The sequence below is a fragment of the Solea senegalensis genome, linkage group LG9, assembly GCF_019176455.1.
Source record: "Solea senegalensis isolate Sse05_10M linkage group LG9, IFAPA_SoseM_1, whole genome shotgun sequence".
NCBI classification, from domain to species: Eukaryota; Metazoa; Chordata; class Actinopteri; order Pleuronectiformes; family Soleidae; genus Solea; species Solea senegalensis.
Genome location: NC_058029.1, coordinates 25,049,520 through 25,075,293, shown reverse-complemented (window position 1 = coordinate 25,075,293; position 25,774 = coordinate 25,049,520). Strand labels below are relative to the sequence as shown.

Sequence of the window (25,774 nt, the reverse complement as noted above, 5' to 3'; positions counted from 1 at the left end):
GTCTGATGACGTCTGATGACATGTTGAACCTCGTCAGAAACCGTGCTGGACTGTGCTGGACACGTTTCACCAGCACTCTTCTTCTGCGCTGCTGCGTGTGCTCGTCCGCTCGCATCCATGCAGGCTCATCATTTCCAGCACGCTCCTCGCGTAGGCGTCCCTCAGGTTCACTCCTCCCCCGACTCCGTCTTCCCCCGTCTCCCCCGCGAATGAGCCGCGGGCCAACCTCCTGAGCATGTCGGCGTGCCGCACGTCTGCCTCCCTCACCTTCATGGTGAAGTAGCAGGCGGAGAAGCGGTCGTTGATGATGGCGATGGGCAGAGCCAGGACCAGGATCCCCGACAGGATGCAGACAAACGCCAGCACCTTCCCCACCGCCGTGTCGGGACGCACGTCCCCATATCCCACCGTGGTCATGGACGTGGTCGCCCACCACCATGCGGCTGGAACGCTGGTGAAGGTCGTGGCGGGAAGGTCATGCTCTAACGCGAAGATCACCATGGCGAAGATGGAGATGCCGACGCCGAGGAAGAGGAGCAGGAGGCCGACCTCCTCGTAGCTCTGAGTGATGGTCACGGCCAAAGACTTCAGTCCTGCACACGTCAACCAGAGGACAAATGTCAACCAGAGGACAAGCAAGGGACATCTACAGATTTAAAACCTTTAAAAACAAATCCCTTAATGTTAAATATTTTATAAGCGTTATTAAAGGAATATTTCACCGTTGTAAAGATGAATGTCTGTTAAAACTGACTCATCTATGTCGTAGAAATGTGAAAACATTTGAGTGCCTTTTTGGCAGAGAAAAGCCAAAAGAAAAAAGATGTCATTTTGGCTCATGTAGATCATGGATGTATTCAGTGGTATACTGTGTATACTGTGTATATGTATACTGGGTATACTGTGTATACTGATGTATACTGTGTCTCAGTGTGACGGTGTGGTACGGCAGCTGCACGTCACAAAACAGGAAGGACTTAGCCCGGGTGGTGAGAACTGCACAGGGGATTGTGGGCCGCCGTCTACCTGATCTGGATTCTGTTTACACCGCACGACTCCAGAGGAGGGCCAGACGGATAGCAACAGACCCCACCCACTCGGGCAACGCTCTTTTTGCACCACTTCCATCAGGAAAACAGTACAGGATCATCAGATCCTCCACCAAAAGACTCAGGGACAGCTTCTTGCCCAGAGCTGTGAAATCAATGACCCCCTCCCCCACTCCCCCCTCGGTAGTGGACGACACAGGTCTTGCACTAAGCTGCACTTTATATTTATATTTATATTTATCATACCACTGCCCCTCTTTCCCCTGTACATACATTTTCCTCCACTGTTCACTTGCAATTTGCACACTTCACCTGCAATAACCTTTCTTGTTTTCTGTTTTGTTCATTTCTATTTTTTCTATTTGTTATTTTCTTTTCATTTCAATGTGTGCTGAGAGTCTCGGGAGGAAATTTTGTTATGCTTGCATAACAACAATAAAGAATCTTGAATCTTGAATCTTGATGGCAAACCGTGAGCACTACAGCTGGGCCTTCACCTTGAGAAGAAAATAAATAATCACGGAAAAAAAGCAACAGTACGATGAATTGAAAGCGTTAAACAACTGCAATTCTTTGTTGACAAGGATGTAAACAAATAGACCATAACATAACATCAATAACATTCCCCACAACAGGATACATTCTCAACATTAACTTCATAAAACTGGAGACCATTATGGCTGCATAGCTACAAATGAAATAAACATACTCAGTGCAAACATAGCCAACATCTGGAAATATAAAAATGATGATGGTCACCCCGTGACACCGAGGATTATTTCATCACCATGGACAGTGCTATGAAATCAGGGCGCACAACAAACCTCACACTGACAAAGAAATTCATGATCATCCTCAAACTACAATACAATTACTACTTTTTAAGATACAATAACTTACGCCGTGTGGCACAGACCACCGGTGGCCAGGGAGAGGGCCCGCGAGGGGATCCTTCCGCACATTCTCAGTTTTTTGTATGTGCATGTGTTATTTTTCCTTTTCCTTAGTGTCAGAGCTACTCAATACACTGTAATGCAGTGCATATTGTAATGAAAGTACCAGCACTTTTATAAACACAGTGACGCCCTTGATGTGACTTAAAACACAGGCCTACCTAAGGCCTTACCTCAGAAAGTTCAGCAGGTCTGATGGGCTCCATGTTTGTACATGACTGTCAGTTCAATGTTAAGCCTGCGGAAGTCAAAGTGCAGCCCGTAGTTTTCACTGTGCAGCTTCCGGTACGCTGTGCACACGTCTCCAACTAAGAATTTTCGGTCTTGAAATGTCTTTCCACTTTCATAACCTTTTCTTTTAATTCCAGTTCTGGAGTTGGACTTCCATTTTCTATTACTTGAAGTGTTTCTGTGAAAGGCCGCCTTGATGCTATCAAGCTAGCCACAACATCGCTCTCTCAACCTCGCTCAGCACTCTGGGGGGCGTGGTCTGCAGTTAGACCTGCGCTGTTAGGACTTCACAAAGGCCTAGGATCTTTTGTTTTTGGCCCGCCCACTTAAAATCAAACCGTGATTGGTCAATTTTCCCATCACTCTCCAAACCAAACAGACAGTAACCCTTTCATTGCTGATGAAACTTAACTTTAGAACATAGATGAGAGAAAATTTATTAAATGTACTGTATTAAATTAAATTACATTTTTTAAATATATATAATATATAAATATAATTTAATACTCATATTTTGGGCGTTCTCTGAAGGCGTAGAAGGCCGTGAAGGTTCCCCACTGGATGTATTATAAGAACTGGATGTAGCTCCGCCCCCTCTGCCTTGAAGACAATTTTGTCATGGTGGCCACTTGTGGTACTATGTTGCAACAACAAACACTAATGCAGCCCAAAAAGCAATTTTCCCATTGAGAACGATAGTAAAAGAGACAAAAGTGTTCACAGGACACTGGAGACATCGGGAGACATGGACACAGGCATGTATAGATCTTCATATTCTATATTTTTAATTCATGGATTTACACACACACGCACACACACAAACACACACGCAGGCACACACACACAAACTAAGTCTAAATGAACTAAGTTATGAGAGAATGTGATCCTGTGGAGGTTTGGATAGCCCCGCCCACCTGCAGTGTTTACCTGTGGAGTGTCGTCCCAGCTTCAGCATTCGCAGAGAGCGCAGCAGTCGCAGCACCTGCACCACGCGGCCCATGTTCTCCAGCTCGCTGCTTCCTCCGCGCAGACTCTCCACCACCAGCGTCACATAGAACGGCAGGATGGCGAGCAGGTCGATGATGTTGGCGACGCTACGACTGAAGTGGCACTTGTTCCTCGCACAGAGGAACCGCAGCGCGAGCTCGCCCGTGAACCACACCACGCACACGTTCTCCAGCGTGGCAAACAGCACGGGGGCGCCGACACCGACGCTCCTCGCACCAAAGTCCTCGCCCAAGTCCAGCGAGACGAGAATCATACTAATCACGGACAGAACCACGAAGAAGACGGACAGCGAGCCTAAGGTGCGGGCAGCCGGCGACGAGTCGGGTTTCTCCAGAAGGTTCCACAGACGCCGGCGCAGAGCAGGACAGGCCACGCCCACAAAGTCCTCATCGCCATCGTCCTCAGCCTCGAGCTCTGTGTGGACGGTGAGGGTTCGTCTCCGCTCTTTGCGGCGATAGTAACGTTCACGGCAGCACGGGTGTATCCGGAGCTCGTCGATGCCCCAGTACTGGATCTCCTGCAGGAAGCAGATCTCACACAGATCCTCCATGACGTGAAGGTGACCTGTGCGGTAGAAGTTCATCACATACCTGACAACGACACATGAGGGAAACAATTTATCCATGGAACAGCTCAGAAGAACATGTTCAAGTCTTCTTCCACACCAAGCCTCACAGAGAAAACCCGTGATTTTAGGAGCTGCTGGTCCTCTGCTGCCTCGTGTGGTCGCTTTGTGTCACTGAGGTCAAAGGATTTCAAACACTGAAGAGAGGCAGCAGTGGATCAACAACTCCTGTGTGCTGTGATGCTAAAATCACTGATTTTCTCTCTGGACTTTGGTGTGGGAGAGTGAGTGCTTTACAGGGTTCTGTCTCACAGTGACATAAAGACCTGGTCTTAAAGGTCCAGTCGAAAGGTATTAGCAACATCTACTGGTGACACTGCAGACTCACTTCCCTTCTCTAAGTGGGTAAAGGGAACTACGGTGGCCTTCATAGACCAGAAAGTATGTAAACCTCTTCACTCTCTGCCGTTCCCTTCTTTTTCTTCATTGGTTAATTCATCAGGTTGTGTGGGCGGAGCCATGCTACTTCATTTGTTCAAGCCCCACCTAACAGAAGTTCTGTGGCAGGTGTCTGTGTTCACCTCACATCTATCCCTTTAACTCTATTACAGCTGGATGTGTCACAGCGCCACCTACTGGAAGGTCTGTGCGTTGCGGTCAAAGAAGAACTCGTTCTCCAGGAGGTCCGCGTCATCGCAGAGCTCCAGCGCCGCGTCCCGGCTGCAGCGAGCCAGTTTCCCGAGCCGCGTCTCCGGGTGCGATGCCAGCAGCTCCTGTGACAGCGCATGGCGACGCCCACCCACGTTGACGACGAGGACGTCTCCAAGGACGCAGGACGCCATGGTCTCACTGAAGAAGACGCTGGAGTCCAAAGACAAGGCTGAGGTGCTGTCGCTGTGGAGCTCCGCCCCCAGATCTGAGTCAGAGGGGAGGGTCATGGTGGGGAGGGGGGGGGTCTGTTGGGTGGTGAAGAGGGGGAGGAGTCAAGAACAAAGGAGGTGGGATTCTAATTTTGGATGCTGAAATCAAAAGACCAAAAATAATCTCTTTAGATTAGAATATGAACATAAATGCCATTGTTAGGTGCAATCTCAATCTCAATCTTAATCTTAATCTTAATCAAAGATCTGATATATTTAAAATACAAGGTGGCGCTAATCTTCCAGTCATAGAGAGCGAAGGTAAAATGAGCGGATGAAAGTTAAACGAGGTCAAATGAACTTCTTCATCACTGCGACCTTTTAACCAGGAGGCTCCGCCCCCAATGCTGTCATCTGAATATCACATGAGGTAATTTCACCAGAAAAATTACAATTTCAAAGGTCAAAGGTCAGAGTCCACAAACAGGAGGTGATTTAAACGCATGAACCAAGAGAGGAGAGGAGTCGTGTTTTTAATCAATCCAGTTCAAAAATATTCAGTCTCACAAACGATATAAAAACATTTTATATTTAAATAAACTCTTACCTTTGAAAGACGAGATCACAAAGATCACAACGGAGGATTAATCGGTTCACATCGTCTTCGTCTTCCTCAGCAGCAGCAGCTTCTGTCTGTGACTCTGAGAAAACTGCAGCTTTACATGAGTGGATGTATGGAGGGTGATTAATGCCACATTTCACTCACAGTTCAGTCACAGAAAGACGTACAGAGTCTGAGCACTTACTGTCCGTGTACATATGACTCCGCCTCCCTAGGTGGCGCTGTATCTCTCCATAAGATAGAATTACACTATCGTTCATAAAGTTACTGATAAATGTGATGAACACATGAATTAGACTATCTGTTCCTAAAGTCACTGATAAATGTGATGAACACATGAATTACACTATCGTTCATAAAGTTACTGATAAATGGGGTGAACACATGAATTAGAGTGAAAGAATCTGGAGTTAACACATTGTTATTGTTCCTAATAATGTGATCATGAGTCTGCAGGTTTATTGTAATATTTGATGATTATTATATTTACCATAAATTGTAATTATAACTATAAAGTTCACTTTATTTGTTATAAATTTAAACCAAAATAAAAAGCATAGCAATGAGACCAAAATCATATTCATGGTTAAGATTCAATGGATCATAAAAGTACTTCATGTTATTATCATTATTTTTTTCAGTCATGTGACAGTTTATCAGTGAATGGAAGAAAACAACATCATTCCTGTAACAACACATATAAACTAATATTCACTGATCATTTTAACTGTAATGACGTCATTATACTTTTCACTTTACTGTATTCACTATCGTTGGTTTGACATTCATTTACAAATCCATGGTTTAGAGACCGAAGCTAATGTGACATCAGTATTCATGAAATCCGCTTGTGCATGTCAGTAGCGTACTCCCATCATGCCTTTCACCGTTCATGGGCATTATGGGAGTAACACTACTGCACATGCTCTGTGGAAACAAACCAAGTCAGAAACTTCCACATAAGTCAGAGACATATGTGTGAGTGAGCAACTACATAGGAATGAACAGAACCAAAGGGGCGGAGCTACATCCAGGTCTTATAATACATCCATGCAACTAAAGGATGTTAGCCTGATGCTAACATACACACACACACACACCGCTCACTCACATACATAGAAAAACATTGTGTTTCCAGTTGGTAAAAAATGTTGCATGAACGCGTTTTTGAGTGTGTGGAGGAGGAGTCAGTTGATGTTTCTGTCCTGTGATAGGTCACTTTGTAAAATGATTTTACCTTTAAAAAAAAAGAAAAAGTGATGTTTCCAGCTCGTGTGGCATTAATCAACCTCCATACAACACTGCACACAGGCTCCATTCAGTTCCTGCTGCTAGGCAACAAAAGATGGTCCCACAGCACCACTGTGTGTCTGACTTTATTTTTTGAACAAATGTGTTTATTGAAGTTTCAATTTTTACATATTTAAACACACTTACAGATGTTTTCTTATTAAAAGCTTTAAATTCTTTTGCTCCATATCTGAGTAAAAAAAACAGTGGCTTACACCAGGACATAGTTATCATCTTTTTTGCCACCATTATGAGGATTTTGAGTAGGTCATAGGGAAGCACTCCAAGAACAAAGACCAGCGGGTCATTATTTATGCTAATTTGTAAGATGTTAGAAAGTTCCGCCCGGATCCCCTCCCAGTATATCTTCAGTTTAGGACAATCCCAAAAAATCTGTGTGTGATCTCCAATTTGTCCGCATTGTCTCCAGCAGAGATTTGTCTTTGTTTTGTCAAATTTGCAGATGATAAATGGAGCTTTGAAAAAGCAGAGATTTACTTTCCATGAGGGGCTGCTGGTCAGTTTATGCCCATTCTCTTATTTATATAAATGCGATATCGTTTTTTTTATCATCCGCTTTCTTTATGATCTTGATGAAGAAACGTTCAAAATCAGAGGGCTTTAATATAAGAGACTGCCATTCTTTGTGTGAAGTCAGAGCTCAGCTGCAAAAACCTGTAGAAATCAAATGTTTCCTGGTTTGACCATCAAAGAAGTCATCAATAAAAAGAAATCTTGAATCGAACTGTCTAGGTTTGAAATCGATTATCTCGGAAATTTTCATTGCCCTAGATATATGTGTGTCTGACTTTAAACATAAATAAAGTAGTAAAGTAAGTAAGTAAAACTTTACATTTATTTATAAAGCACATTTAAAAACCACAGGTTGTGTGTGTGTGAATGTGTGTGTGCATGTATGCGGGTATTACTAATGTTGTGGGGACCTAAAACTGTCTACACAGTCACATTATGGGGACAACGTAAATAACCGCATTTTAAGGTGAATATATGTTTTAAGGTTAGGTTGAGGTTAGGGTTAGGGTTAGGGTTAGGGTTAGGATTAGGATTAGGCCAGTAGTAATTATGGTTAAGGTTAGAGTAAGTCTCCAGGAAATGAATGTAAGTCAATGCAATGTCCAACATGTGTGTGTGTGCATGTGTGTGTGAGTGTGTGTGGACAGAAGGACAAACAGGACATGAGTTGTGCTCATTTGACTTTCAAACCTGTGACCTTTGACCCCGCCCTCCTCATGCAAACGTCCTCGGACGCCTTTGTTTGACTGACAAATGTCTTTTCATTTCAGGACTGAAGGAGACGGCGGGGAGGACGAGGACGGACGAGCAGGTGTGACTGATTTTTTTTTTACTTTAAAGAAGAAAAATATAAGTTTTATTTGAAGATTTGCAGCAGGTCAGAGGTCATCATCACACCAGTGTGTGTTTTCTTAAATCAAACTTCCTGCTTCTCTTTTGTAAATTCCCTCGTGTTTCTGTTTCTAATGGTCATTTATTTATTTTCTTCATATTTAATATTGATAATTGGTTCCATCAGGGTTTTTTATTCAGTGTAAAATAAGGTATTTTTATTTGTTTTCTTCACTTGTGTTTACTAGTGTTTTTCTTTATTTGTCTCACTTTGAATTTCTCTGATTTAATATTTAGAGTTTTAGAGTAAAATCATTTGATTCGTTTCGATGTTATCGTGTGTTTAAAGCAGCATGTGCACTGACACCACTAGGGGTCAGTGTAAATGTGTTACAATAACAGTGAAACTGTTCATACTCAAAGCTAAGTTAGAATTACAACTGTAGGGGGCGCTCCACTTGACAACGTGATACTTTTAACTAATGACGAGTCGAAGTAAAACTTGTTTCCAGGTGTTTCCAGGTTGTGAGGACTCGTTTCAGGTCATTGTGGTGTCGCCATGTTTCCTGTGCTGCTTCTCTTCCTGCTGTCGCCGACGGCAACATTGACGGTGATGGCTCAGGACTCTGGTGACCACACCTCACTCTGACATAAACACACACACAACTGTAGCAGGAAGCAACAGGTCAGTACTGTGGACTAGAAGTGCAAACCATTATAACAACACGTTTACAAATCCTGAAGCGTTTTTACAAATCCTGAAAACACTTTTACAAATCCCGGAGCACTTTTACAAATCCTGAAAACACGTTTACAAATAGGGCCACACGGTGGTGTAGTGGTTAGCACTCTTGCCTGGAATGCATGTTCTCCCTGTGTGTGGGTGGGTTCTCTCCGGGTTCTCCGGCTTCCTCCCACAGTCCAAAAACATGCAAAATTGACTGTGAGAGTGAGTGGTTGTTTGTCTCTATCTGTGTGTGTGTGTGTGTGTGTGTGTGTTAGGCCCTGCGATGGACTGGCGAACTGTCCAGGGTGTACCCCGCCTATCGCCCGATGTAGCTGAGATTCCTCTGGTGGAAGATAAAGAGGTAGATGATGACTGACTGTCTTTTACAAATCCTGAAAACACTTTTACAAATCCTGAAACACTTTTACAAATCCTGAAAACACTTTTACAAATCATGAAAAGGCTTTCACAAATCCTGGAACACTTTTACAAATCCTGCAACACTTTTACAAATCCTGAAAAGACTTTCACAAATCCTGGAACACTTTTACAAATCCTGAAAAGACTTTCAAAATCAAACACTTTTACAAATCCTGAAACACTTTTTACAAATCCTGAACACTTTACAAATCCTGAAAATCACTTTTCCACACTTTTACAAATCAAACACTTTTAGGAAAATGGGAACACTTTTACAAATCATGGAACACTTTTACAAATCCTGAAAACACTTTTACAAATCCTTTACAAATCCTGAAAACACTTTTACAAATCCTGAAACACTTTACAAATCTGAACACTGAAAACACTTTTACAAATCCTGAAAACACTTTTACAAATCCTGAACACTTTACAAATCCTGGAACACTTTTACAAATCCTGAAAACACTTTTACAAATCCTGAAAAGGCTTTCACAAATCTTGGAACACTTTTACAAATCCTGAAAAGACTTTCAAAATCAAACACTTTTACAAATCCTGTAAACACTTTTACAAATCCTGAACACTTTACAAATCCTGAAAAGACTTTTACAAATCCTGAAAACACTTTTACAAATCCTGAAACACTTTTACAAATCCTGGAACACTTTTACAAATCCTGAAAACACTTTTACAAATCATGGAACACTTTTACAAATCCTGAAAACACTTTTACAAATCCTGGAACACTTTTACAAATCCTGAAACACTTTTGCAAATCATGGAACACTTTTACAAATCCTGAAAACACTTTCACAAATCCTGAAACACTTTTACAAATCCTGAAAACACTTTTACAAATCCTGAAAACACTTTTACAAATCCTGGAACACTTTTCCTGGAACACTTTTACGAATCCTGAAAACACTTTTACAAATTCTGGAACACTTTTACAAATCCTGAAAACACTTTTACAAATCCTGGAACACTTTTACAAATCCTGAAAACACTTTTACAAATCCTGGAACACTTTAACAAATCCTGAAAACACTTTTACAAATCCTGGAACACTTTAACAAATCCTGAAAACACTTTTACAAATCCTGAAACACTTTTACAAATCATGAAAACACTTTTACAAATCCTGAAAGGCTTTCACAAATCCTGGAACACTTTTACAAATCCTGAAAATACTTTCACAAATCCTGAAACACTTTTACAAATCCACTTTTACAAATCCTGAAAGACTTTCAAATCCTGGAACACTTTTACAAATCCTGAAAAGACTTTCACAAATCCTGAAACACTTTTACAAATCCTGAAAAACTTTACAAATCCTGAAACACTTTTACAAATCCTGAAACACTTTTACAAATCCTGGAACACTTTTACAAATCATGGAACACTTTTACAAATCCTGAAAAGACTTTCACAAATCCTGAAACACTTTTACAAATCCTGAAAACACTTTTACAAATCCTGAAACACTTTTACAAATCCTGAACACTTTACAAATCCTGAAACACTTTCAAATCCTGAAACACTTTTACAAATCCTGAAAACACATTTACAAATCCGAAAACACTTTTAAACACTTTTTACAAATCCTGAAAACACTTTTACAAATCCTGGAACACTTTTACAAATCCTGAAAACACTTTTACAAATCCTGGAACACTTTTACAAATCCTGAAAAAAAATAAAGGAAATATACCAAATGCTGCAAGCGGCCATTCAACTTTTGTTAATTTGTTTTGGGATTTGTAAAAGTGTTTTCAGGATTTGTAATAATGGTTTGCACTTTCAGACCACTGTAGGTCAGGGTCAGTTAGCAGCAGCAGTAAAAGATGGGAATAAGATGAACCAGGTAAAGATGTTCCTACAGTTTCTGTTTTTATTTTTTCAGACTTTTCTACCGATCAACAGAAGAACAACATTGGTACAAAATTCATTGTTGCGTTTCCGGAGAATATCGCCTATTATCATCCCATTCTGCCGTTTAACAGCATCGAAGTCACCACCCTGTACGACCAGACAAAGGTCCAGATCAAGACGCACAATCAGTTATTCTGGCTGGAGACACTGACAGCTGGAGAGACCAGGAACGTCTTCATTGATGTCTCACTGGAACTCAAGAAAACAAACATGTCTAACGAAGCTGTGGTCGTCCTCAGCAACAAGGACATCGTGGTCAACGCCATCACCTTGAAAGACAACAGTGTGCAGACAGCTCTGGTCATACCCACAGACAAACTGAGCACCAGGTACCTGATCCCACCTCTGCCCAACATCACAGGAGCCACAGTAGACACCTCACTGGCTGTGACTGAGAGAAGACCATTTAAGCTGGTCATCATCAGTGGCGACCGACCGACTACAGTGTCCGTGGTCGGACAAAACCCCCAAGAATTCTCACTTCAGCCGCAGCAGGTGGCTCAGATCCTGGTCAAAAAGGAGGACAAACTAAAAGAAGTGCACACTGACCATCCAGTGGCCGTCCTTCTCTCTCACGCTTGTGTTCTGAGAAGCAGCTGCACATGTGGACTTCTGCAGAGCACGCTGTTGCCTGCCAAAAACCACACCCTGAGGTTCTTCATTCCTCCGGCTCTGGCCAGTAGAACAAGCAACACATTGATTCTTGTGAGTTCCTCCTTATTAGTGGACTATGACCCAACCTCTCCAGTGCTGGAGACGAGCGGTGCAGCCATCCTCTACCGCCCGGGTTTACTCCTCAACCTGATCCCAGAGACGGACTTTGCCTCCTGCTTTGTGGTCAATGGCATCAGTTTGATGGAGAACTCCATTGTGATTGTGATCCACAAGGATTTCACAGATGGGGTTCGAATTGGAGACGCTCCTCTGCAGAGTCCGGGCTGGCAGAAGCTGCAAGGAACCAATTACATGTCAACAGAGGTCGTTGTGGAGCCAGGGAAGCACGTCGTGTGGCACACGTACGCCAACATGGCCGTCTACTTTTTAGGGAGCAAAAGCGACGTTCCGTATGGTAATCCAGCAGCCGCCATCAGCACCAGCCCAGGTCAGAACCCAACACTGTCAATCAAACTTCTACTGTCTCACATCAAGTATGTCCTGGTCCATGACTTTGTGCTCCACATGAGGGTCTCATTCAACTATTCACTCTCACATTCATTCATTCACTCTTACATTCAACCATTCACGCTCACATTCATTCATTCACGCTCAAATTCAACCATTCACTCTCACATTCATTCACTCACTCTCACTTTCAACCATTCACTCTCACGTTCAACCATTCACTCTCACATTCCTTCATTCTCTCACTCTCATATACAACCATTCACTCTCACATTCCTTCATTCACTCTTACGTTCATTCATTCACTTTCACAATCATTCATTCATTCACTCTCACATTCATTCATTCACTCACTCTCATATACAACCATTCACTCTCACATTCCTTCATTCACTCTTCACGTTCATTCATTCACTTTCACAATCATTCATTCATTCACTCTCACATTCATTCATTCCTCACATCATTTATTCGCCACATTCAGCCATTCACTCTCACATTCAACCATCCACTCACATTCATTCACCCAATCTCATTCATTCATTCACTCACTCTCCCATTCATCCATTCACTCTCACATTCAACCATCCACTCTCACATTCATTCATTCACTCACTCTCACATTCAACCATTCACTCACATTCAACCATCCACTCTCACATTCATTCATTCACTCACATTCATTCATTCACTCACTTCACATTTAACCATTCACTCTCACATTCTTCCCTCTTTACATTCAACCATTCACTCTCACATTCATTTATTCACGCTTACATTCAGCCATTCACTCTCACATTCAACCATCCACTCTCACATTCATTCAACCACTCTCACATTCATTCATTCATTCTCACATTCATTCATTCACTCACTCTCACATTCAACCATTCACCTCACATTCAACCATTCACTCTCACATTCATCCACTCTCACATTCATTAGTTCACTCTCACATTCAACCATTCACTCACATTCAACCATCCACTCACATTAATTCACCCACTCTCACATTCAACCATTCACTCTCACATTCAACCATCCACTCTCACATTCATTCATTCACTCACTCTCACATTTAACCATTCACTCTCACATTCCTTCATTCCTCTTACATTCAACCATTCACTCTCACATTCATTTATTCACGCTTACATTCAACCATTCACTCTCACATTCAACCATCCACTCTCACATTCATTCAACCACTCTCACATTCATTCCATTCATTCTCACATTCATTCATTCACTCACTCTCACATTAACCATTCACTCTCACATTCAACCATTCACTCTCACATTCATCCATTCACTCTCACATTCATTAGTTCACTCTCACATTCAACCATTCACTCTCACATTCAACCATCCACTCTCACATTCATTCACCACTCACATTCAGCCATTCACTCTCACATTCATTCATTCACTCACTCTCATATACAACCATTCACTCTCACATTCCTTAATTCACTCTCACAATCATTCATTCATTCACTCACATTCATTTATTCACTGTCACATTCAACCATTAACTCTCACATTCAACCATCCACTTTCACATTCATTCACCCACTCTCACATGCATTCATTCACTCTCACATTCATTCATTCACTCACTCTCACATTTAACCATTCACTCTCACATTCCTTCACTCACTGTCACATTCAACCATTCACTCTCACATTCATTCACTCATTCATTCATTCACTCACATTCAACCATTCACTCTCACATTCCTTCATTCCCTCTTACATTCAACCATTTACTCTCACATTATTCATCCACTCTCACATTCATTTATTCACTCTCACATTCAACCATTCACTCTCACATCCATTTGCTCTCACATTCATTCATTCAGAGGACGTATTGTTATGCATAATCCAGATTACAGATTAAATGTGTTGTCCTGTGACCCTCAGATTTCAGAGGTTGCGTCGTGATTCCAGAGGTCTTGTTAATAGGAGACGTGGCGGCCGGTTGGCGTGAGTCGGTGAAGTTCTGCCGGGACAGAGACCTGGAGCTGGTCAGTCTCTCCAGCTCTGAAAACATCACACACATCTACTCAGAGATAGAAAAAGCCAAGAACGGCAGTGAGGAGGACGTGTGGATCGGCCTGCGCCGTAGCTCCCACAACGGCGAGTGGTACTGGCTCAACGGCGAGGACGTCGGAGGCGTCAACTGGGACGACGGAGAACCCGGCACCATGAACGACGGTCAGTGCGCCATTATGAGTCTGAAGAGCGGCAAGGACTTTGGGTGGAGGGACGACGACTGCTGCATGGCTGCACGTCCTGTCTGCTACAGGAGGCCCCTCCTCTTCCCTCTGTAGTGGTACAGTCCGGCACAGCGTCAGTCATGTGATGAGTGATGTCATGTGACCTGTGGTAGTCATGTAGCTGTGAGGTTTGTGCAAAAGCATTTAGAAACATAATCTTTACATTCTGGTAACTGTTAATCATAATAACTCTAATAACCCTAAGTGCTAACCTTAACCCATCAGTGATTTTAGCTGGCGGGGACACAGGAGCTGCTGGTCCTCTGCTGCCTCGTGTGGTCACTTTGTGTCACTGAGCTAAATCTGAACAAAGGGTGATGTTAAAATCACTGATTTTCTCGATGGACTTTGGTTTGGGAGAGTGAGTGGTTTACAAACTTCAGTTTCCTGTTGGAAAAGTCTCACAGTGAGATAAAGATGTGAACATGTGCTGTAGATATCGTAGACTGAGACACGAAGACTGTTTTCACTCAGAGCGCCTGAGTCTCAGCAGCAGGGGGCGCTCTCAGTGCAGTAAGCTGTTTTTAACACATACCTAACTTAATATTCTGCAATTGTCCCTTTAATGTGTGATCACATGATTATTAAAACTATGAAATCGTCACACGTCTTTTATTGATTCTTTTCACTGATTTTAAAATAACCAGCACCTGTTTTAGCTATATGTGCCAGGCCCCGCCCCTTCAGCTCTCATCAGTGCATCACATGCACCGCTCTGATGATGAAATGGTAACAGTAAGGTTCTTTGATGTTTCCTCTTGGTCTCTGCTTTGATGTTTTTATTCCTTTTAGATGTTGTTGATGTTTTTATTCCTTAATGAAGATGTTTTTGATGTTTTTATTCCGTTGTGAACATGTTTGTGATGTTTTTATTCCTTTATTAACATGTTTTTGATGTTTTTATTCCTTTAATAAGATGTTTACCGATGTTTTTAATTCCTTAATGAAGATGTATTTGATGTTTTCATTCCTCTATTAACACGTTTTTGATATTTTAATTCCTTTATTAAGATGTTTTTATACATATAAATTGTTTATCTGCATTTGACCCATCCTAGAATTAGGAGCAGTGGGCTGCCACACTGAGTAGCGCCCAAGGAGCAATGGAGGTTGGGTACCTTGCTCAGGTGCCCCAGCCCTTTTGACCTGGTGAGGACTAGAACTGGCGACCTTCCAGTTACAAGCCAAGTTCTCTTTTCACTTGGCCACAGGCTGCCCTTTTGATGTTGTATTCCTTTATTAATGATGTTTTTGATGTTTTTATTCCTTAATGGAGATGTTTTTGATATTTTTATTCCTTTATTAACATGTTGTTGATGCTTTTATTCCTTTTGTGTTGTATTGTATTTTGTATTGGTTGAGGTTGTTACTTGTCGTAAAATGACACCACTGAGCGTTTGTCACTTTCAGCTGTTTGTGATTTGTTGGACATGAGGCGACGTCATTTTGGCAGTAGGTGGCGCTGTTCACATCCAGAGACATTTATAACAGAAGTATATAAACAACACAACATGTTCCATTCCATTCAGTTGTCTTTGTGGAGGACATCAGCCCAGACTGTCCTCGACCCAGCTCCTCCAGAGGCATCCTGGTGTTCCCAGGTGTTCCCAGGTGTGAAGATAGACAACAATAGATAACAAGCACAGTTTCCAAGACATCAACACATTTTTATTGTAATAATAATGTTGTTATAATTCATCACATTTGAAAAAAATCAAACAGAATATAAATAAACATGGAGGGATAGATTTGTGATATATGAGGAACTGACACAGTCACACTAACACAGAGGCTCACACTGTGATTTTAGCTGCTAAATTCATCAAATCTATGTCAGCCTCACCTTACAGTGAAAATGTGTCAGTCGTTCATACAAGCAGACTTTTAAAAATCAGCAACATTTGAACACAGTGACAGTGATGTCACTTCCTCCAGCAGCTGACTCCCTGCAGAGTTCTGCCCTGCACCAACCACACCCCCATCCCCACCAGCAGGACGACCTTTGCCCCCACAGACACAGACAGGAGCAGAAGGAGAGTGGGTGATGCCCCGCCCACGGATGGCGGGGGTCGCGGGGTCAGGACATACAGTGTGGCCTGCTCTTTGCCCAGAGGGTTGGAGGCGCTGCAGGTGTACTGTTGCCCCGCCTCCACGTCTCTCAGCTGACTCACGGTGTGGTAGTGAGTGGCGGCGCCCTGACCCAGCGGGTGGACCGGCGGGCCGAGCAGCGACCCCTGCAGGAGGTCATCTGGGCCGAGCCACTGGACGTCCGGCAGCGGTGAACCCTGAACCCTGCACAGAGCCGTGTACCCGGACTCAATGCTGCCCTCTACTGACAGAGCCAGGATCTTTGGAGGCGCTGCGACACACACACACACACAAATAATGCTGAGTATAATCAGGAAAAGGCCATTAATTAAGACAAAGTTTATCTGATGTTAGCAGCAGGTTTGTATGAATTACTTTAAAGTAAAACTTGAGTAAACATTCAAATATGTTACCAGGAAATGAGTGAGTGACGTCACCACTCTAACAACGCAACACACACTCATTATAAAATCTGAAAACGTCCAATAAAAAAGTGCAAAACTTAATTTGTGATTGTTTAAAAATCTTAATATGTATGAAAACTTTGAGTGAGGTGAGAAAAGTCTCCAGTCTTGTGAGAAGTTTAAAGTTTGAACCACGCCTCTACGTTAAAGTTTGACGACACTGTGAGGCTCCAAAGAGGGCTGCGTTCTGATGGTTTTTCCACCTGTTTTTCATTTGTGTGTATGTGGAAATGATTTGTATTTTTTTTGTCACCATGGTTACTTAAAATGCTTAGAAAAGTCGTAGCACATCATCTTACCCTCCACTCTGAGTCTTGTCCCCATCTTGTCCTCAAAGCTGACGTGTTCTCGTCCCTGGACCTCCACCCTGCAGAAGTAGCGCCCGCTGTCCTGCAGGGTGGCGCTGTTGATGCGCAGCGACAGGTCGTGTTCTCGAGGGTTTCCCTCCAGCCGGTAGCGCTGGTCCTGCTGGGGCCCCGGCTCGCACGTGGGGGCCCCGGCGCGGCAGGTGCATCGGAACAGAACAGTGGCGCTCGGCCCGTGGCCCAGACGCCACAGCACCTGCAGCGAGGCATGCTGGGAGTGCTGCGGGTGGCTGAAGGTGCAGGGCAGCACCACTGGGTAACCGTCCATTGCTCGAACCTCCGGCTGCACGTTTATGGACCAGCCGTCATCCCCGGAGCTGAGGCCTGCGGGAGGGAGAGGGGAGGGGTTTGAGTCAGGTGACCTCAGGACGAGTCAGGTCGGACGACGAGGAGACGTGAAAACATTGTTGTTTGCAAAACACGATCTCGTGAAAACTGAGAGGAGATAAGTGATGTAATCTGATTACCTGACCATGTGTTTATGGTTATAATCTGATTACCTGAACGTGTTTGTGATTGTAATCTGATTATCTGACCGTGTGTATTGTTGTAATCTGATATCTGATCATGTGTGTATCGTTGTAATCTGATTATCTGACCACGTGTATTGTTGTAATCTGATATCTGATCATGTGTGTATGGTTGTAATCTGATTATCTGACCATGTGTGTATGGTTGTAATCTGATTATCTGAACACATGTTTATGATTGTAATCTGTTTACATTAACATGGTTTTAAGGCTGTAATTGGATTATCTGAACATGTGATTATGATTCTAATCGGATCACCTAACTGTCAGTGAATGTTCTGTAATCTGATTACAAACAGACGTTGTCGTATAATCTGTGAAATCTGAACGTATCTCAGGCTGAAACATGTAAGAAACCTGGTTCAGTGATATTTCTGAGGTTTACACCGGACTTTACCTTTCTCTGTTCCTCATAATCCAAATGAATCATAATCTGATTCCGTTAAGTGTAGCAGTGAACATGTGATCCTTTTGTTGTACACAAATCACATGAGATAAATCATCTCACCTGCAACAGCAAAGAACAGCAGATACAGAATCCTGGTCCTGGTCCTGCAGGTCAGACCAGCGTCCATGATGTGACTGTGTGTGTGTCTGTGTGTGTGTGTGTGACTCAGTGTCTCACTGTGCTTCTTCCCACTTCTGAATGTTTGGGCTTTTTTTTATCATGAGGAAACAGTCAGTCACACACAGGTTCTTCCCTAATCCCAAATTAATCTGTGACGTCTGTAACTGCAGCCCAAAGTGCTACAATTTATATTTGTATATGAATACAAATTTGAACGAGTCACTGACTCGTGCCAGTTAATGCTGACACATGTCAGTTAATGATGAGTTATGTCAGTTAAAGCCCACATAGACCGGAAGCTCCAGTTAACGCTGCGTTTGTGTGTGTATCTGCGTCATTACCTCGTTTATGAAACCCTAAAGTTTCAGAACAAACAGTTCAGCCACTGCTGAGAAAATAGTGTTGTATTGTTTTCCTGGGCTCTGCGAAGCACATCGGCACTTCCTTAATTTGATGTCGTCATCAGTATACCTCACCACTCCTCTCACCACCGTAGCGCCTCCTGGTGCGGGCACTAGTCCGGGCACATCCGTACATTGAACCGCAGAAGAAGAAGAACTACTCTTGTTGTAGCTGCTGAGATGCAGAGCATCCACCGTGCCAGAGGGAGAGCTGTGTATCTGAGAGCTGGCCTATCTATTACGTCACTTCCAGGTACCTGGCCAATCAAACACAGTCCACGTTCTGGGGGTGTGGTTTTGGTTCGTTTGCAGCAATTAGGAGGTTTTTAATCATGAAAACCAGTTAATATATGTAAGTAGACCTCCATAACTAACATATATGTGTGACCATGAAAACACGTTAATATATGTAAGTAGACTTCCATAACTAATATATATGTGACCATGAAAACAAGTTAATATATGTAAGTAGACCTCCATAACTAACATATATGTGTAACCATGAAAACAAGTTAATATATGTAAGTAGACCTCCATAACTAACATATGTGTGACCATGAAAACAAGTTAATATATGTAAGTAGACCTCCATAACTAACATATATATGTGACCATGAAAACAAGTTAATATATGTAAGTAGACCTCCATAACTAACATATATATGTGACCATGAAAACAAGTTAATATATGTAAGTAGACCTCCATAACTAACATATATGTGACCATGAAAACAAGTTAATATATGTAAGTAGACCTCCATAACTAACATATATGTGACCATGAAAACAAGTTAATATATGTAAGTAGACCTCCATAACTAACATATATATGTGACCATGAAAACAAGTTAATATATGTAAGTAGACCTCCATAACTAACATATATGTGACCATGAAAACAAGTTAATATATGTAAGTAGACCTCCATAACTAACATATATGTGACCATGAAAACAAGTTAATATATGTAAGTAGACCTCCATAAACTAACATATATGTGACCATGAAAACAAGTTAATATATGTAAGTAGACCTCCATAACTAACATATATGTGACCATGAAAACAAGTTAATATATGTAAGTAGACCTCCATAACTAACATATATGTGTGACCATGAAAACAAGTTAATATATGTAAGTAGACCTCCATAACTAACATATATGTGTGACCATGAAAACAAGTTAATATATGTAAGTAGACCTCCATAACTCACATATATGTGACCATGAAAACAAGTTAATATATGTAAGTAGACCTCCATAACTAACATATATATGTGACCATGAAAACTAGTTAATATATGTGTCATATCCAGAAAGTTGTGTTAAGTTATGTTTAGTTTTGCCTTCTATTTGTTTTGTGACTTCCTGTTTTATTTTGACATCTCTCTTTCCTCTTGTTTCAGATAACTTGCCCTTCCCCTGTAGTTTTCCCGCCAGTCTGATTATCTTCCCCGCCCTGATTGTTTCCACCTGTTCCCCATTTACTTTGAGTTACATATAGCCTGTGCTTCCCTCTGCCCTGCGTCAGTTCGTCTTGTCTGTCATGCCAGAGAATCCACGCCAATTGTTTGTAAGGTTTTTGCTTTTCTTAGTTGCTACTTTGTTTTGTCCCTTTTTGAGCCATCAGAGTTTTTTCCTCGTGAAGATTCAATTCAATTCAATTCAATTCAATTTTATTTGTATAGCGCCAAATCATAACATACATGATCTCAAGGCACTGTACATAGACAACATCAAAGAGAGCAGAGACCCCCAACAGTTCACACAATGAGCAAGCACTAGGCATCAGTGGAGAGAAAAAACTCCCTCTTAACAGGAAGAAATCTCTGACAGAACCAGGCTCAGAGATGTGCGGTCATCTGCCTCGACCGGTTGGGGTGAAAGGAAAAATGGGGGATAGTGGAGAGGTGGGGGACAGAAAATGGGGGGAGAGAAAGGACAAGAGGGAGAGACAGAAGAGAGAGAGGGAGACCAGCAGCAGATACACAACAACTGTATCAGGTTACAAGTTTATACAGTTACTGATATCGACTTTTTAATTTACAAAATAATAATAATGGTGACGATGAGCGTAGCCTCGGAAACTGGATCTTGATCCTTCAACCTGCATGATGAGAATACGGAGAGAGAGAGAGAGAGAGAGAGGGAAGGAAGGAAGGACACAAACTAGGGAGAGAAAGAGACAATGTTAATGACATATAAAAAGTCATAATTAAATGCTGAGTGTGAGAGAGTGAATGTGCGTGTACCACCGGAAAATCCCCCAGCAGTTTAGTTCTATAGCAGCATAACTAAGAGATGGTTTAGGTTTCCCTGAACCAGCTCTAACTATAAGCTTTATCAAAAAGGAAAGTTTTAAGTTTAACTTTAAATACAGAGAGAGTGTCCGCCTCCCGAACTATCATTGGAAGCTGGTTCCACAGGAGAGGAGCCTGGTAGCTAAAGGCTCTGCCTCCCATTCTCCTCTTACAGACTCTGGGAACCACAAGTAAACCTGTATTTTGTGACCTAAGTGGTCTATTAGGATGATAGGGTAAGACTAGGTCTTTCAGAAGAGTGATTTTGATTTGGCACCTTGCCCAAACCTTTTGTCTCCTCCCAGTGAGTGATTATAATTTGTTACTTTTGCCTTTTGCTTATCTAGTGATTCCTCGATAGAGTGATTTTCTGTTGATACTTTTCCTCCTTTTGAGAGTGATTTTTATTTGTTACTTTGTCCAATAAATTGGAATATTTTTGGAAGTTGTCTCTGAGTCGTGCTATTGGGTTCAAGTCCTTGTTCGGTTGTGACATTACGAACTGACCAGCATGAACCCAGCCAACTCAGAACAACTGACAGCGGCCGTTCGCTCCCAGAACACCCGCCTGACTCAGCAGGAGGAGCACATGGCCTCTCTGCACAGTGGTGTGAAGGGGATGGCTAAAAGTCAGGAGGAGTTCAAAGCCTCTATGACAGCCCAAGTTAACCTCCTGGCAAACCAAGTACATCAAGTCCTTGCTCATCTCACAAGGGATCCCTCTCCCTCAGACACCATGACCACACCATCTCCGGCGGATACCAGAGCTTCATTGATCTCAGCTCCCCATGCCACGCCTCTTCGCCTTTCCCCCCCAGAAAAGTTTTCTGGTGAGTCAGGAGGATGTCGGGCGTTTATTGTGGACTGTGATATGCATTATGAACACTTGCCCTCAGCCTTTCCTACGGAACGATCGAAGGTGGCATTCATGATCTCCCACCTCACCGGGAGGGCGAGGGCATGGGCTACGGCTGAATGGTCTCGGGATTCAATGATCTGCGGATCCCTCAAGGAGTTTAAACAAGCTCTGCGGAAGGCTTTCGATCCCCTCTCATCCGACCGAGAGAAAGCACGTGAGTTGAGCAACATCAAACAAAATAGAGACTCTGTTTGTGACTATGCTATCCGCTTTCGCACCCTAGCCACGGATAGCGGATGGAATGCCACGGCCCTGTATGATGTTTTTCTCAAGGGACTTTCAGATCAAATTCAAGACTTGTTAGTGCCCCTAGATTTGCCTTCTGATCTAGACTCAGTAATGACTCTGGCCATAAGAACAGACAACCGCTTACAGGAGCTACAACGAAGCCGAATGGCCTCTGCAGCTGGTCGTCATCAGGGTCGCGCTGCTGTCACTACACCCAGTTGGCGGAGCTCCTCACGTGCTCCATCACCCATTACCCGGAGGGAGAGGCCATCCGAGGAGGTGGAGGAGCCCATGCAGTTGGGGCGAACCAAACTGTCCACAGAGGAGCGCCGTCGTCGCCTGCAGGAAGGCAGGTGCTTCTATTGCGGACAGCAAGGGCATCTGCTAGCAGCGTGTCCGGCAAAAGGCACAGGCTCACCAGTCGACAGGGGGGTACTGGGGAGACGTTTCTCCTCCACGGAATTCCCTCCTCGAGCTTTAACCCAGACTAAGGTGAGGCATCACAACACCACACTTAGTTTGGAGACTCTCATTGACTCGGGGGCTGATGAAAGTCTCATGGACTGGGATTTTGCCATGAGACTCAAGCTAAAAACAGAACAATTATCTCAGCCTATAGAGGCCAGCGCTCTCGATGGCAGTCTGATTTTTCGAGTGACGCACAAGACTGAACTGCTCACAGTTATCATTGATAACCACTATGAACTTATGCAATTTCATTTATATAACTCTGCCCAGTATCCTCTCATTTTGGGTTTTCCCTGGCTGAAGAAACATAACCCGCACATTGACTGGAGTACTGGGAGGGTCTTGAACTGGGCAGAAGAATGTAAAACCAAGTGTTTAAAGTCTTGTCATAATGTGAAAACTAGTGATAACATTGCCTCTGTTCATGTCACAGACTCTGAAACTCCTGACCTGACTTCAGTCCCAAGATGTTACCACGAGTTGAGTGAGGTATTTAGTAAAAAGAAGGCAACCTCCCTTCCTCCCCACAGGCCTTATGATTGCCCCATTGATTTGATCCCGGGGTCCCCTATTCCTAAGGGTAGACTATATTCCATCTCTGGCCCCGAAAAGAAGGCTATGACCGAGTATATTGAGTCCTCGTTAAAGGCTGGTCTTATCCGCCCCTCTTCATCTCCAGCGGGGGCAGGGTTCTTTTTTGTGGGAAAGAAAGATGGGACACTCCGACCATGTATAGACTATGCACCACTTAATGACATAACTGTTAAGAATCGGTACCCTCTGCCACTAATGTCATCAGCTTTTGATCAGCTTCAGCAAGCTAAGGTTTTCACTAAATTAGACCTCAGAAACGCCTATCATCTGGTTAGGATCAGAGAGGGGGATGAATGGAAAACAGGCTTTAACACTCCTAGTGGTCATTACGAGTACCTAGTCATGCCGTTTGGGTTGACCAATGCTCCTGCTGTCTTCCAAGCAATGATCAACGATGTACTGAGAGACTTCCTGAACCACTTTGTGTTCGTGTATTTAGATGACATATTGATCTTCTCCCCAGATTTAGACTCTCATGTGCATCATGTACGGCAGGTTCTCCAGCGACTGCTGGAGAACCAATTATATGTCAAGACAGAAAAGAGCGAATTCCATGCCGACACTGTATCTTTCCTTGGCTTTATCATAGCCCCTGGAAAGGTGCAAATGGATCCGGCTAAAGTTAGCGCTGTGGCTCAGTGGCCAACACCTGATAGCCGCAAAAAGGTTCAACAATTCTTAGGATTTGCTAACTTTTACAGGAGGTTTATCCGAAACTTCAGTGCCACAGCTGCACCTCTACATGCACTTACCTCTCCTCAGTCTCCCTTTTTGTGGTCCCCTCAAGCTGAGGAGGCCTTCCAGCAGCTCAATGTGCGATTCACTACTGCCCCCATTCTCACAGTTCCTGATCCCAGCCGGCAGTTTGTGGTGGAGGTGGATGCCTCCAATAATGGAGTGGGGGCAGTACTCTCCCAGCACTCTGAGAAGGACAACAAGCTTCATCCCTGCGCCTTCCTGTCTCATAAACTCTCGCCAGCAGAGAGAAACTACGATGTTGGGAACCGTGAGTTATTAGCAGTGAAAAACTTTGTTTTGTCTTATAGGCCGGGGTCCCAGAACACCAAGCCCGATGCCTTGTCCCGTCTGTTTGACCCCGAGCCTACTGCCAAGGAACCGGAGCCCATCCTACCACTGAACCGTGTGGTAGGAGCGGTGAGTTGGCAGATAGAATCTCAGGTGAAGCAGGCTAATGGTGAGAATCCGACACCTAGTGGTTGTCCGGAGAATCGCTTGTTTGTCCCTGTTGTTATGCGTCCACAGGTGATCCATTGGGCTCACACCGGACTGCTCACCTGCCATCCAGGAGTTAAGAGGACCATGTACGTCATTTCCCAGAGGTTTTGGTGGCCCTCCATGGAGAGGGAGGTTTGGGAGTATGTGGAGGCGTGTTCCATCTGTGCCCGCAACAAGACCTCCTCCAGAGCGCAGATGGGGTTGCTGCAGCCACTCCCTGTTCCCACTCGTCCATGGGCTGAGATCTCACTCGACTTCGTCACGGTGCTCCCGGTCTCTGAAGGAAACACCACTGTGCTCACAGTGGTAGACAGGTTTTCTAAAATGACTCATTTCATAGCATTACCCAAGCTTCCATCTGCCAAAAGAACGGCAGAGATTATGATGACTCAAGTATTTCGTATTCATGGTTTTCCCAAAGACATTGTTTCATACCGGGGGCCCCAGTTCATATCCAGGTTCTGGAAAGAGTTCTGCAAGCTCATCGGAGCCACCGTCAGCCTCACCTCTGGTTATCACCCAGAAGCCAACGGCCAGACGGAACGTCTCAACCAGGAGTTAGAGACCTGTCTTCGATGCCTGGTGTCGCAGAATCCGGCTTCCTGGAGCAAGAAGCTGGTGTGGGTGGAATATGCCCACAACTCTCTTCTCACCTCGGCAACTGGCATGTCTCCATTCCAGTGCGTCTTCGGCTACCAGCCCCCTGTCTTCTCCGAGACAGAAAAGGAGATCATCGTCCCGTCGGCCCATGCCATGGTCCGGCGATGCCACCGCATCTGGGCAGCCGCCCGTAAGGCACTCCTACGCAGTGTGGACCGCATGAAGAGGGCTGCTGATCGGAGGCGCCTACCTGCTCCTGTATACAAGCCTGGCCAGAAGGTCTGGCTCTCTACGCGGGATTTGCCTCTCCAAGTCGCCTCCAGGAAGTTGGCTCCACGGTTCGTGGGGCCTTTCCCAGTGTCCAAGGTCATCGGCCCTTCCGCTGTCCGTCTGAGTTTGCCCCGGTCCATGAGAGTCCACCCCACCTTCCACGTCAGCCGGGTGAAACCGGTTAAGGAAAGCCTCATGGTGCCCGCAGCCGCACCCCCTCCCCCTCCCCAGATGGTCGACGGCGGCCCTGTCTACTCAGTCAAGGCTCTGCTGGCTGTGCGCAACAGGGGCCGGGGCAGGCAGTTCCTGGTGG

The 25,774-nt window shown here is 43.9% G+C and overlaps 3 protein-coding genes across 3 annotated transcripts; 1 reads left to right on the top strand and 2 right to left on the bottom strand.

Annotated features, from left to right (window-relative positions):
• Positions 1-6,163, bottom strand: kcnv1 (potassium voltage-gated channel modifier subfamily V member 1). The gene is made up of 4 exons (XM_044034194.1): positions 6,158-6,163; positions 4,443-4,762; positions 3,161-3,831; positions 1-593 (listed from the first exon to the last, which is right to left on the bottom strand). Exons 1-4 carry the CDS (start codon positions 6,161-6,163, stop codon positions 67-69), a joined length of 1,524 nt encoding a protein of 507 aa, XP_043890129.1. The 3' UTR covers positions 1-66.
• A 4,611-nt stretch (positions 6,164-10,774) lies between these two features.
• On the top strand, positions 10,775-15,033 carry LOC122775030. The gene is made up of 2 exons (XM_044034706.1): positions 10,775-12,127; positions 14,074-15,033. Exons 1-2 carry the CDS (start codon positions 11,236-11,238, stop codon positions 14,481-14,483), a joined length of 1,302 nt encoding a protein of 433 aa, XP_043890641.1. The 5' UTR covers positions 10,775-11,235; the 3' UTR covers positions 14,484-15,033.
• A 1,085-nt stretch (positions 15,034-16,118) lies between these two features.
• On the bottom strand, positions 16,119-18,457 carry LOC122775144 (sialic acid-binding Ig-like lectin 15). Its single transcript, XM_044034915.1, has 3 exons — positions 18,385-18,457; positions 17,281-17,670; positions 16,119-16,788 (listed from the first exon to the last, which is right to left on the bottom strand). The coding sequence occupies exons 1-3, from the start codon at positions 18,449-18,451 to the stop codon at positions 16,352-16,354; spliced, it is 894 nt and encodes a 297-aa protein (XP_043890850.1). The 5' UTR covers positions 18,452-18,457; the 3' UTR covers positions 16,119-16,351.
• Between the last annotated feature and the right edge of the window lie 7,317 nt (positions 18,458-25,774).